Below are 14,757 nucleotides of genomic sequence, written 5' to 3'. Positions count from 1 at the left end.
GGCACAAGTGCAGATACCCAAAGCTAGAGGGTTATGACCCTCCAAGCAAAGGTGCTGGGAACTGAACCTGGGTCCTCTCCAAGATCAGTAAGCACTCTTTACGACAGAGCCATCTCTCTGTATACGTCATCCCATGTATACGGCTTTTAGAGTGTCTTCTTTTTATGCTATTTTTCTAAAAATAAAAGATTCGGTTCTTTTGATTTTATGTGAATTTTTTTTTCTCCATGTGTTGTGCATTCAGTGCCAGAGGAGGTCAGAAGAGGGTATCAGATCCCCTGGATAGATAGATAGTTGTGAGCTACCATGTAGGTGCTGGGAACTGAACCTAGATCTCCTGCCAGACCAGAAAATGCTCTTAACCACTGAATCATCTCTCCAGTCCTCCTTCCCACTCACATGCTCTTAATTTCACACTCCACTTTGAAACTGCCTGCATGGGTGCACACATACTGCTTTGGTTCACTGAGTGGGATGGAGTAGATAGACCCGGAGTGGAGATGATTGTGGGTTTGCCTCATGGAACCAGTGGGTTCTGTTAGGTAAAAGGGAATCATCCATCAGGCAGACCGCCACTTGGTGTGGGTAGGGCAGGTATATGGGCAGAGACACTGTGACCATGGCTTGGTTGCCAGCTGACCCATACTCTGTGGGAGCAACATCCCAAAAGTGGGGAGATCACCCTGTGCCCTTCGATTTGTGGTATGTGACTCCTTAGGGACTAGCAAGAGTACATACACACCTACGTGTTTCATGAGGACTGTGGCAATCATTAGCTGTAATGGGTCTCAGCTGCAGTGTGGATCAGTGGTGCATGCCACAATTCATCACAGTAAATTAGGTCCATCTTTGAGACTTCTGCCCCTGCAGCCTGGAGGGTTGTAGGCAAGGGGCAGAGCCGTGTGGTCGCCAGAAGTCATTTGCGGGTGCTGGGCATGACGTTTTGGGGGGCAGCCACCCTCAGAATATCTGCTGGAGCAGCTTTTTGTTGGCAGGGAGAATTTTCCAGAAAACTGGAAGATGCAGTAAAGTCTTCTTTTTAATGGGAATTTAGAAGAAAGTAGAAACAGAGCTGGATCAAAGTTTTCATGTATCATTTACAAACCTAAAAGCACCAGAGCGGTTCAGGGACCTGAACATACGTGTTCAGTATAATTAGTGACCGTGTGACCTAGATTTTCCAGGACAGCCCTAATTTTCAGGTCTTATATCCCACTACTGGCTAGTTGCCCTGGTTTTTGGTTTGTGAGGAAGGATGATTCTGTGTGGACAGAGTAAAAATCTGCCTAGAGTGGGAAATGAGCCAAGAGGAAACGCCCCCCGCCCCCAGGTTGTTCCCACGTTTTTTAAAGTGGGTGGGCCGTATGATTGTCTCCTGCTTCCTCCCCAGTGTTGGGAAAATGCAGACACCTCCTTCAGCAGCAGGCCCTTGTCCCATGGAACAGGATTTTTATCAGTGGGCCTTGGGTATCTGCCCTGACTGGGTTCTGTGGCTGTGATGGCCTGGTTCCAAGAGCCACACCACTGATATAAGGGCCGGTTCTGTTGTTGTGGAGGAAAGTCTTCTGCAGTGTGGATGTGGACATTCCTTGCAGGCAATGCCAGCAGCTGCTGCCAGGTGGCATAGTGTCCTTGGATGCTGCAGCTCCAGTCTACCAGCCTAAGGTGTCACAGGCTACCGCAGCCCATGCATCCTCTGAGGCAAAGACAGAAGATGGCCACACAGGAATGGTCCTGAGTCTCTGACCTTGGTGTAGAATACAAACCTGTTTCTTGCTTGACCTACCTGCTCGGTTTTCGGTTGTGGTAAATTCATGTAACATGAAGCTCCCTCCTTCCCCATTCTGGTGTACAGCTCAGAGGCATTGAGATGCATATACTACCATGCAAACCTCACCTCCTTTGCCCCCAGAACTCTTTCACCTCCCCAGCCTGAAACTGCTCCTGGCAGCCGCCACATGCTCTTCTGTGAGCTGGGCTAACTCAGTACCCCAAACAAGAAGATTCCAGCAGTATGCATCTTTTTTTTTTTTTTCTGTGTATCTTTTTTTCTGTGACTAGCTCATTTTGCCTAATGTAATGTCCCCAAAGGATCATGGCCACTTTTAAGACAACTGCCCAGCATGTTCTGGATGGGAGAGCAAGCATTACTGCTTTCCCGGGTTAACTGCCATCTCTCTACTATGTAGCTTGTAGGCTGACCTCTCAACAGCAATAGAGGCAGCACCAGGCAGGGCCAGTGAGCAGCTGAAACCATCCCTAACTCCTGGAGCTTGCCATGCCAAGTTCCACAACCCTACAAAGCACTGGGGCCATCTGCCATGGGAGAGCATTGCCCCAAACGGCCCTGCCTTAGGAGTCCTGGCCCAGTTAGTATGCTGGATGACTCCAGAGGCCTCAGGTCAGACTCAGCTGAGACATGTGGTTGGTCTGCATTATTCTGCTTCAACCCAGAGGAAGCTTAGAGTTTCAAAAACCCCATTTCCAGTTTTCTGACAAAGCCTGCAGATGTGGCCTTACTGGCCCATGTGTCCCCATGGTGGCCTTGCCTGGAGCTGAGCTATGCATCTTTCCTCCCAAGTTTGAGCTCTTGAGGCTGACACAGATCCACCAGCCCCATTGCTTTGCACTGCCTTGGGCCCCACTCTTCACCACACGCCTTGTGTTGGAGACCTCCTGCAGAGGCCAGTCAACATGGCTTGAACAGCTCTTCTAGATCTTTTCCCTCCCCTCCCTCCGTCCCTCCCTCCCTCCCTTCCTTCCCTCCCCTCCCTCCCTCCCTCCCTCCCATCCTTCCTTCCTTCCTTTTTTCAAGAGAGGGTTTCTCTGTGTAACAGTCCTAGCTATCTGGAACTCACTTGGTAGCCCAGGCTGGCCTCAGACTCACAGAGATCCACCTGCCTCTGCCTCCCAAGTGCTGAGATTAAAGATGTGTGCCACCACTGCCCGGCTCCCTTTTCTTTACTGACATAAGCACTTCCAAGTTTAATGCCCCTAACTACCTCTAGGTTACTTTGGCTGTGCCTTGGTACCTCATGTGTGTATGCCCCATGGCATGTGTACACTTTGACTCCTCCTATTAGCGGTCTGGTCTGAGGACCCTCGGGCTTGCTCTTAATCCTCACATCTGCTGAATGGTTTATTTTCCCCGTTTAAGTCTCCCATTAACTTACAAGGTATATTGTTCCTGTTTTGGTCTCAAACTCTTCATGGCCCAGTTCATGGCAGGTGTGACCTGAGAAGCCCCTGGCTTGCTCTTGGTCCCTACATCTTTTCAGGGCATAGCACTATTCCTAGCTTGACTTCGTAATAGACAGGCTTGCTCCATGCCAGCCTGGAGGCATCAACTTTTAGGGATCTGAATTGGCTCTTTGAAGGAAGGGATCCAAGGCCCAGTTCATATTTTAGAGCCATTATGTAGGGTCAAAGCAGGTTGGTGTGCAGAGTGAGTGTGCTAGTATGGGGTAGTCTGCTTAAGAGGGCCTAGTGTCCACACAAGTGAATCTACTAGCAAATGCCCCTCTTCAGAGAAAGAGTTACCAAGTTTCCTCAGGACTTGGGTCAAATGTGCTCCTTATTGCCTCACAGAGACAGATTTGTAAGCAGTCCTGGGAGTATTTCACACACACACACACACGCACACACACACACACACACACACACACACACACACACACTTTGCTTGTGACAGCAGCCAGAAAACTGTTTTCTCTTGCATGGCTGCTAGAGTCTTGCCCTTCACACCAAACACACAGACCAACTGGTCCCATTCACTCATGAGGTGCATCCCTCTGAGGCCGAGGACCCCTGAACAAGTAATATTGGTCTTTATTTCAGTGGTGACTCTGAGGGGGCTCCCTAATAATTTGTTCTCAAGTGGGCTCATTTTTAAAGTGTCGGGGCGTGGTGCCTGCACCTGGAGAGTCTGTTGGATGCTGTATTTTCATATATATTTCTTCCATCTTTTCATGTAAGGGAAGGCAGTTGTCACCTATGGAACTGGTGATGGAGCAGGCCACTTGCCTTAGTCTTTTGTGTCCTGGGGACAGGCGAGGGGTTGGAGGAGGAGGGAGTATACAGAAACTGAAGCTTGGCCAGCCTCTGGGAGAATCCACTAGCCAAAGGAGTCTGGATCAGGCCTTCCCCTTGTCCTCAAGGTATTTCTTGGGTCCCTGAGTCTGCTCTTGCTCTTGGATGTCCCTCAAAGCTGATCCCTGGAAGCTGAGCTCTTAACTCCAGGCTAGTAGGTCCCCATGCCTGCTACAGGCTTCCAGATCCTCCTGGCTAAGCTTAGTTTTGCAGCTCACTTGCGGCTGCTCTGGAGTGGCAGGAGCCAGGCTCCTCCTTGCTGCTGGCTGGGCAGCAGGGAGAAGCAAATGTCACATGTGTCCCTATGTATGGAGGGTCTTCCTCTCTCCTTCTACCTTATAGGTCACTCTGGGGCTTTGTCCAAGGCCTCTCTCAGATGCCAAAGGTGGATGTCACTTTTACAGTGGCAAACCTCTCTGTCCTGAGGGTAAATGGGTGACAAGGGGGCTGCTGGTGAAAGTGGGGTACAAGTATGTCAAGGCCTGACCCCTCCCCAGGGAGCGGTGCGTCACTGGCAGGCATTTATAGGGAGCCCCAGCCATCACTCACTCCTAATTTTAATGACGTGCATTAGCTAAATTGTGTTGTGAGTATTCATTCGGCGCTGTTTATGGGGTGCTCTCGAGTGTGCGCACCGTTTGTCAGAAGTGCAAACTAGCGAACATACGAGCCTTTAAGACAGGCCATCTGTTCGTCTTAGACCCTTGGACGATTGTCAAGAACTGCTAAAAATAAGTGCTCACAAGCAGAGAGGGGCTGCCCAGGTGATTCACGACAGAAAGGGGAGCAGAGCTGCCTACGTCTGCACCCTCCCCAAAGGGAAAGGCAAGTGACAGTGTGTGCTGGGGAGGCCATGACAGGGAGCAGAGGGAGATGAAGAGTCTCTGCTGAGATACTTTCCGGGTGGAGGCAAGAGCTTTCCCTCTGTCTGGCGTCGTGTAACTCCACAGCTCAAATACTTTCGATAGCTCCCAGTGGCCCAGATTTAAGGGCAAGCTGCCTCGTCTGGCATCACGGAGCCTCATCAATAAGGCCCCTGCCTTCCTTTGGAGGCTTGTCTCCATAGCACATACCCTGTGCTTCTGCCAAGCTGAATTATTCATTGTTCCCCCAGCATATGCCGCACTTTTCACATTTCACAGGCAGAGCAGGGCCGTGGCAGAGGGCGGTATGCAGACACTTTGTGGGTGCACATCCTACACTGGCATTGTCAACCCTGGGACCTGAAGCACCCTGCACCTCATGCCCTACACAGCAGGGACAAAGGTGGCACTTGGTTCATGGGGCTGCTGAGGACTCTGATGATATTCAAGTGTGTGGTGTCTGGCCAGCTGAGCCAGACACTGGGCCTCAGTCATGTGAGTCACAATCTTTATCAGTGTTACTCACATCTACAAGATGCTTGAGTGGTTCATCCTGCTTGGCATACTGCTCCTTCATATCTCTCTCTCTCTCTCTCTCTCTCTCTCTCTCTCTCTCTCTCTCTCTCTCTCTCTCGCACACACACACACATAACACACACATATAACACACACACATAACACACATATCACACACACATATAACACGTGCGCGCACACACACACACACACACACACACACACACACACACACGTCCTAGTGCAAACGCTAGCTCAAACTGTCTTTCAAGGGCAGCTGGAAGGCTTCTCCTGAGGGAGTCCCCATCAGAAGCCCTGTCTCCCTGCTGCTTTCCATGAAATTCTGCAGCTGGAAACTTGGCAGAGGCTGGCCTGTACCCCCTCTCCTTCTCCCCTGTCCACTGCCCAAGGCCAAGCTCCTTGACTGTGAAATGGGCGCGCAATGAATAGAGCCCTACAGCAGCCCTGCTCAGCCAGGCCGGGCTAAGGCATCTGTCCTCCACTGAAAATGGAATCTTTCGGGCTAAGGCCCAACCCAGGCCTTGATCCCTGGTCTTGGGGAGAAGAGCCAGTATAAAACCAGGCCCACGAGGGCTTCTCATAGCTGCAGCCAGCCAGGGAGTGACACAGGGACAGGGTGAGGGGAACTGGCCTCTTCTGGACGGAGAATTTGAGAAAAGTGAAGGGGCTTCAGGAAGAAGGCCCTGCAGGTGGGACAGGGAGAGTGTGGGCGGGGACATAATGGTGGGGGAGTCACACAAGCTGGACAGAGAGTGGGTGGTGGGGTATTCTGAGTGGAGAATAAGTGTGTCTCTGCACTAGCTCAGGTTGGGTCTTTGGGAATGAGTCCTTTCTTTCCTGCCTCCTTAGGGTCTTTGATATCTGTGAGTCTAGACTCCCTACCGAGCCATGTCCGTGTTCTCACAAGGGAAGAGGGCAGGTGTCTCCATTTATTTGTACATGCTCAGTGCACAGCCTGGGACCTCATAGACAAGGGCTCAGTGAATGAATGTCTGTGAGATGGATGGATGGATGGATGGATGGATGGATGGATGGATGGATGCTGGTATGTATCTCTCCCTCTACCATAGCATCTCCTAGGGCTCTCCTCCAAACCAGATCACCCATTCTGCTGCAGAAAGGGGAAAGCAAGTATTCAACCAGGTCTGATGATCAGGGACCAGTGGTACCTGATGTCCTGAGGGCAGAGCCATGCAAGGCATTCCTGAGAACAGTCAGCTTCGGGGACATGAGTGGGGGGAACTCTGACATTGCCTTGTAGCCCCAGCTGTTAACAGTTTTTTTGGGGGGTCCTAGCAGGGAGCAAACAGTCCTTCTGTCTCAGGTACTTGTCTGTAGGTAGATCCCATAAGCATCATCATTTCCTGAGTCATTCTGGCATCTCAGAAAGAGACAACTCACAAAGCTTGAGGTCAAAGAACTTGCTCCAAGGTCACATGTCTGGCAAGGGACAACTAGCACCGGGAACAGTAGCCCTTTTTGGCCATTAAGGTACTTAGCAGGTCACTGAAGCTGCCTGCCTGTCTGGTGGTCACCTAGAAGGCTGGCCTGTGTCAATAGGACGTTTGGGAGAGCCAGACAAGATGCTAGGACTTGGTAGGTAGGTGACTGGTTACCATGAGAGTAGCTGGCACATACGTGGAGTGGCTTATTGGAACACCGGGAGTGGTCTACAGGATGGATAAGTCTCTTCAGCTTACATCTGGGCCTCCAGGACAGGAGGAGTCATGTTGTTTCATGTGACCAGGCATCCAATGTGCTGAGATACTTGTCTCCTCAAACCTGATGCTGGCAAGGCAGGCCAAGGAACAGAACCTGAAATCCAGACCACAATAATCATGGGCTAAGGAGGTGGGTGGAGCTCTGGCTCTGTGCCCAGAGTTGGACTGTGTGACCTTCTAGCTGGCCCGCCCAATCCCTGTGCTTTGGGGTGTAAGAACAGTCCTTCCAACTGACTTCACACACAGCTCACTGTTCCTGTGCCCAGCACATAGCCAACACAAACCCAGCAAGGAGTTAGTGACTGTCCCCCAGCAGAAGAGTAATAAGGATTCTGTGGGTGAAAGATCTACCACAAAAGGAATTCCCTTCAGCTAGGCCCAACCAGATGCTAGCAGTGTGCATCAGGAAGAGGCCTTGATTCAGGATATCACACAAACCCCATCCGTGAGTGCAGGAGTGCTGCCCAGTGGATGGCGGCCAGCCGAGAACCTTCACTGTGCCTCCGCTTTATTTTCCTCACCTGCTTCTCTGCCCCACACCTGTGTCTCCCTGGCAGGCAGTGAGGTCTGTGGGTGCCAGGTGTCCTGGCCAGGCTCGTCGCAGCCTTTGGCTGGCCTACTGCCAGCCTTTATGGTTCTGGGAAGTGCTCAATGGTAAGATCGGAAGTGTCTTTTAAAAACTGGTTAGGTTTGGTTGGTTTTCCTTCTCTCCAGAAACTCAATATAGCATAAGCATAACTAGAGAAAGAGACATGGGGCTAGGAGCTTCTTGTAAGAGCCATGTGTTTGGGAGGAAGCCATTAGAAGCCTTGAAGGAGTCCATGCTCTGGGAAAAGAGCTACCATAGATGTGCCTTGTAAGGTGTTTGGGTTGTGGTGTTAGTGATGGATCTTAGATACCCCTCTGCCTTCTCAGAGGCTGCCCTTAGATGAAGCCCTCCTTTGATGACCCTGTGCACAGCTTCTCTAAAGTCACACACACAGACACAGACACACACACACACACACACACACACACACACACACACACACACACACACACACACACAAAAGCTGTGACCTTGACCCTCTCCCGGGCTACTGCTGGCATCGTTAATTCTGTATGTCACTCCTACGTCAGACCCCTCTAGGAATGGGACCAGCTGGAGTCTTCCCTGTCCTCACTGTTCCCAGCCCAGAGCAGAACGTCTAGCAGGTACTTAATGACACAAGCTGACTGAACTCTATTGCTGGTCACCTTCAGAGCACTGAGTCTGATATTTCCTTCTGCTGTGACATCCTGGGCTCCTGTTGGTGTAGTCAAATGTTAGGAAGGTAGTTTTATTTGTCTACCTCAGAACTCTTTTGGAGGAAGTTCCTCTGTAAGTCTAACCTAAAAAGCATGTGCTTATTGCTCTTGAAGGGAGAATGCTCTCAGAAGGGTTACTTATTTTCAGTTTCCTAGCCATTGGTCCAAGGCAAGACTTTCCACCTCTAGGGAATTCCTTCTCCCCAAACGGAGGTGGGTGGGTCTCAAGGGTCTTGCCTGGCTTCCTGCTGTCTTTGGCAATGGTTCACACACATGAGAACTCACTGCATGCTCTCCAGTCCACATTCACACCATTTCCACCCACGTGTTAGTTAGCACCCTAGGCCTGTGTTAGCTCTGTTGTTCCCAGGCCGATGTGCCTACCACACCTCTACTAGGCATTGGGGAACCCAGCATGTGTCCAGTCCTGGGTTAGGTTGTCCTGCCTGCGACTGGGGGTTGGGGGCAGCCAGGCCTAAGTACAAGAAGTGCACAGACTCATGTGGTGCTGGGCAGGAGGTGTATTAGCGGGGCCCACCTGGGCTGGTGGCGCAGTGTGAACGTCCAGAGCGCTAGAGGAAAGCCGGCTTCAGAGGACAGCTCGGGGAAGTGTTAAGGTGGCAGAGGTCCAGAGTTACAAAGAAGCCAGATCTGTGCAGAGGATGCCTTCAGTTCCACATGGTTGGCTGCTATCACAGGGCTGAGGATGGGGTTCCCATGGAAACCACCTGGGGCCCATCTTCAGCTCCAACAATCTGCCTTGGACCTTGGACCATTTGAGGTTCGAGGTCATGCTGGTGATCTGGGCTTTTTAGCCTGCAGCAGGGTGCTGGAGCAAGCTGTGGATAATCAGCGGGCTGATATACCCACTGGGTGCAGACCACTAGATTCTAATGGCCTGGATCAGCCCCTCCTGGATCCTAGGCTGAAGTAGGCTGGTGTTTTGTCTGTCTGAGCCTCACTTTCCACATGATGGCTCGTAAGATCAAAAGCAAAGCGCCTCTGTCGGTATGTGGCCTGCGTATCTGCTATGAGGACCTATCCTGGAGAGTAGCTGTGGTCCCATCTCCATCCTAGGTTCTCAGACCTCTAAGAAAAAAAGCTGTAGTTGTCCTCTGGTCCTTCTGGAACTGAGAGACCTGGAGTCCAGGAGAAAGTCGCGGCGCCTCTCTTGCCCCCCCTGGTGGTTAGAGCAGAGATGTAGTCTGCTGCTTTCAGCCGGTGACTGGTAGGCTGGGTCTCCTTCTAGGGCTCCGAGGCTTGGAGGTATTCTGAAAATCTAGCCCCAGGCTGCTGGTCATAGTGGAAAGAGACTCCACACTGCCCGCCCTGCCTGCCTCGCCGGGGCTGGCTGGAAGAAGGATGTGCATGGGCTGTGGAGAGAGGAAAGCGTTTGGCTACAGGCTCCCACCTGGGCCCTGGCGTCCCAGGCCCAAGCGGCCAAAGCGCACCATCTCCCTCTCACGTGACCACACTGGCAGGGCCCTGGGAGCTCAGCTCCAGGCTCTTCCCAGGACCCTCCCTGCTGGGTGACCTGTCCCCTGCCTGGGCCACGGGCGTCGCCCACCCACAGTCGTGGCGCGTCTGCGCTCACTCGGGTGCCTCTGGGCAGCCGTGCTGCTCTGCACATCTGCGGTTTCCTCCTGCATGGCTCAGAACAGTGAGCAAGGGACCGAGATGTGATGCAGAGTGCAGCCTGCAGGCCGTCAGAGTTTCCTCCACGCCATTGGAGGGAAAGGAAGGTGGTGCTCATTATTGCCACCTCCCCGGCTGTTCCGTCTCTCTCCACATAGCCCACCCTGTAGGTACGACACGAATGGTCTTAAATAAATAAATAAATAAATAAATAAATAAATAAATAAATAAATAAATAAATAATGAAAAGTTTATAGGGATCCCAGGTTGGCAGCAACAGGAACCGATCCCCAATCTCGGATCTACGTGGCGCCTTGGCAGCTGCCCCTCGAGCACTTTTAGCTTTGGCATTCTGTTTTGTAATGATCGAGCCGCTTTCTGCAGCTCTCGGCGTCCATGCCCCGGGTGGGAGGGGACGGGCATGCTCGCCATTCTTTCGCCCTCATGCGTGTCTCCTTTCTTCGCCTTTGCAGAACCACACGATGAGCCAGCACGCACAGTGAGGGACCTCGCGACAGGACACCTCTCCGCAGAAGGCTTGCCGGAGACGCCGTGGGGAGGGCCATTTGAACATTACATCCAATCAAAGTGTCATTTGCAACCCAGATGTAAAACTCTAATGATTTGGCCATGAGGCGCTGCTATTATAAGCAGCTGGAAATGAATATTAATGGCAGAGATTAAAAGTATTCCATGCTCAGTGTTTTTTATTGTCCTGCTACAGCTAGTGTGCTTTTAGAGTTTTCGCCGCAGACTACATTTCTAGTGTTAGAGAAACCTGCTTTTGGAGGCTATTGTCCTTTGTTCCTTCATGTATTATATTGATAGTTTTTAAAAAAAAGGATTAGTGTGATTTCTTTCTTTGCTTCTTTTTTTTTTCTTGTTTTTCTTTCTCCCCCTTCAGTTAACTACTTTTTAATTGCAATTCTAGGTAATTGTGCATCGTGATGTGATTGCTTGGCTATTGTCTGAATATTTCCTTTTAATTTTTTAATTAAAGACTAATGCTTTGATTGGATTTGCCAGTTCACCGGACAGTGATTAAAACTCTGTAATGAATATAATCGGTTTCCGTGCAACTGGATGGTCTGCTTTTAAATGTGACTTGATCTGACCGCAGTAACTAGTTCAGCTCAATAAAGGGAATCCATGCGATCAGCAACATTGCCTGGTTCTCTCCTCTTCAACCCCAAGCCAAAGCGGCTGGCAGGAGGTGTGTCTCTGGGGAGTTCCCATGGGCTCACACCAACCCCTGGGGACTCCATACAATAGATTCACAGAAAGAAGTGCCGTAGACTAACTCTTGAAGGCCAGATGAGCTGCAGGGGTCACTGAAAGAAAGAAATCAAGTACTCTGCCCTTGTCATTTCTGGATTAGGAAACTGAGGCTTGGGGGCCTTGGGGGCCATTTTTATGCCCCTGCTACATATCAATGACGGACTCTTATCCATTGCTGGGTTGGAGTCAGATAGGCTGGTGGGTAGCCCTCACGGTGCCAGGGCAGCAGAAACCACCTGGGTTCTACTTTGGGCCAAGGCATAGGATGTGAGGGAGGTAACAGCAGCTACCCAGCCGTGGACCGTCCAGGGCTGGTGACTTCAGGGTGGGACAAGATGGGAACAGCAAGTTCCCAGCTGAGACCTGTGGCCGGGTCAGGACTAAAGCCCCACAAAGAAGTGCTCCAGTTGCCAAATTCCAGAAGACATTGTTCAAAGACTACCTGCACACAAAAGCCCTGAGAAGGTGGTGCGATCCCCTAGCACCTCATTGGCCTAGTGACCTAGGCCCTGCCGCTGCCTCAGGGCTCACCCCGAACACCAGCAAGCTTCCTGGACCCCTTCCCCTAGGCTCTCACACTACTTCCCTACCAGAGATCGCAGAGCTCTCTCTCATCCAAGGCTGGATGTGCAGGGAACCCTTCCTGGCTCGCGTTTCACTCGGGGCAAGGAGAGCGGAAGTGAAGCAGACAGATTGTACCTAATTATAATGTGATAGCGAGTCAGCAGAATTTGGAGCAATTAGGCTCCTCATCTTCTAGGGGATTCCTGCTAGGGGTTTCCGGTGACCTGTAGGAGGGCCCTTCCTGCTTCTTCCTACAAGGATTGGGGGGGGGGGTGGGGGGTGGCGCTTCCCAGGTCACGAAGTCAACTTTGCCCCGAGTGAGCTGCCCCTGACCATAGACTGGGAATGTCGTCCTTGAATGCAGGTGGCCTCAAGGTGGGAAGCAGCAAGATTCATTCCCGGGGTTAGGGTGAGGGTGGCCGTTTCTGGAGTGATCTCAAAGTTGGGAAGGCGCGAAGCTTCTCAAGGCGGTCGCTAAGGCTGGGTTGGGCCCGGATGTAGGCAGTGCAGAGACAGTCCAGTCAGGTCCCCGAGCTTACCACCTCGCTCCCTCGGGCGCTCTCCAGCTCCGGATTTATCTGAGCCCCATGCAGCCCAGGTGAGCCCTCAGTAAGTACCAACAGAAGATGTGATTTGACGGTTGGTGGCGTAGGGCTAAATTAGTCACTGCCCCCATTAAAAATACAGCGGGGGGTTTAAGAGCTTTTCACGCCGAGTGGGAATCAGCGGCGAAGCCGGCTGCTGCCTTGGGTAAGGAGAGAGGCGGCCTGGGGGACGGCGAGGTAATGAGGTTTATGGCGGTGACAAGGCTGCCAGGGAACCCTGCCGACTCCCCTCGCCCAACCCCATTGTTCTCCGCTGGCTGTGCCCCCATCGCGGCAGCTGAGCGCCCCTCTCCACTTCCTGCAGGATGGGGGCTGGGACTCGCCTTCATCGCTGTCAAGCGGCGTTGGGGTGGGGAGTGAGGCACCGCTATAAATCAGTGACTTAGAGCTGAGCGGGTTCCCCGCGCAGCCCAAGCGTGTGTGTGTGTGTGTGTGTGTGTGTGTGTGTGTTCCCGCGCGCAGCCCAAGCGTGTGTGTGTGTGTGTGTGTGTGTGTGTGTGTGTGTGTGTGTGTTTCAGGGAAGCGGCCGTGTCATTTCATTTTGCTTTGGGGGGTGGGTGGGTTTCCAGAAGCCTACTTTCCTGGTAGATGCATCTAGATGTGCAGACCATCCATTTTATCCAGCTCCGTCTTTGGGCAAAGAGATTTTTGCCCAGGCTTGGAAATGACCCAGGAATCCTGGGACACATGTGTCTATTCTCGACACCCTCCCAGAGCTTCTGGAAGCAAGACTGTAAGAGTTTTGATCGCTGGAGAAGCTGCCCTAGGGAAGTCTTTAGTGCACCCTCAACCCCAACCATAGAGTGGGTCCTTCTGACTCCCAGTGTGATAATGTGGAATTCCCCTCTGATTTTCCTCCCTCCTTGTCTGAGGGTGAGTTCTTTGGCATGGGATGATGAGCACTCAACTTTGACCTAGTTACCCATTCACTCACCCACCTGCCAGCTGTTGTCTGACTGTTCCTGTGTCCCGGGCACCTCCTAAGACAGGGGCCACAGATGAGGAGGTCCACGTGTGTCCCTTGTCCTCCTGCAGCTCAGAGTCATTTGAAAACCACCCTCCAAATAAGCAAGCCACTAGACACCCAGCGACACACAGCCATATTGCTATGATGGCGAAAGGCAGAAGCTGTGAGTGACAGGTGGAGACCCCTGTGTTTGTTGCAGGCCTGTGTCTAGGAGGCCTTGCCAAGCAAGTGACCTGAATGGAGACCTGTAGAATAAAAGGAGGCAGCAGTCAAAAAGAGGAGGAAGAGGACTCAGTCTGTACAGAGCTCTGAGCTAGAAGCAAGCTTAGAGGTCTCCACCACTTCCTTTCTACTTTAGAAAGTCTAATAGCAGTCCAGGGAAGAAGTTCTTAATTGGTCCATGGTCACACACGGGATAGAATTGCAGCTGCACCTTGGGTGTCCTGCCTTCTGCCTCAGATGTCTGACTGCCAGCAATATTTGTATTCAAATATAATGATGATGATAATCAATCAAGCGACACAGAAAGACTGCTGGTTCCCCATTCTTTAATAGAAGAGCTGATTTCAGGCCCTCCACCTTGGAGAGAGGCAGGTATAGATTATAGATCCGACTCCTAGAATTTTTAGGTGTGTCCTTAGTTAGTCTATCAAGGCGACATCAACAAAGGCTATGAAAACTGTAGGAGCTATCTTTAAGGAGAAAAAATGAGTTCATTACTCATCCTGATGGTTGGGATGTGGATTCAATAGCTGGAAGCTGGTGCCACCTTGACTGACTAGGTAGGTAACTTGATTATATTCAACACTCAGTTCTTTCCCATTGTGTGTTAGGTGCTTATTGGCGTAGGCTGGAAATTACCTTTGCAAAAGAGACACCTCGAGATGACTTGGCTCCCAAATGCTTGCTGCCCATCAAAGCAACAAGCAGAGGGTGTCTGCAACTGACACTTGACTTTGATTCTCTCAGGAGAGGAGGATCAAGAGTGAGACACCCCACAGGTGCTCAGTGCTAGTGAACAGGCCAACAGGTGACAGCGTTCTTGCGGGGGGGGGGGGGGGGGTGGGGGTGGTGGGGGTCTCTCTCCAACTAACTGCACAGCTTGGGGTCCCCTGCCTCCTTCCTCCAGCTTCTCTCGTTCTGTGCTCTGGTGGGATTTCATTCCCTTCTGGTTCAGGGTGAGTTCTTGCTGGGTGGGTAGAGGGGGGTCA

At 51.7% G+C, this 14,757-nt stretch overlaps 1 protein-coding gene across 3 annotated transcripts in view; it reads left to right on the top strand.

Annotated features, from left to right (window-relative positions):
* The window catches only part of Znf423 (zinc finger protein 423), a 303,273-nt gene extending 291,979 nt beyond the window's left edge, over positions 1–11,294 (top strand). For all 3 annotated transcript variants that reach the window (XM_036187113.1, XM_036187115.1, XM_036187114.1), the window contains one exon: positions 10,606–11,294. In XM_036187113.1, coding sequence (XP_036043006.1) covers positions 10,606–10,635 — 30 coding nt within the window. In that variant the 3' untranslated portion in view covers positions 10,636–11,294. The remainder of the gene's footprint in view (positions 1–10,605) is intronic.
* Positions 11,295–14,757: the final 3,463 nt, after the last annotated feature.

The sequence above is a fragment of the Onychomys torridus genome, chromosome 5, assembly GCF_903995425.1.
Source record: "Onychomys torridus chromosome 5, mOncTor1.1, whole genome shotgun sequence".
NCBI lineage: Eukaryota > Metazoa > Chordata > Mammalia > Rodentia > Cricetidae > Onychomys > Onychomys torridus.
This window is presented reverse-complemented; position numbering and strand designations above follow the sequence as displayed.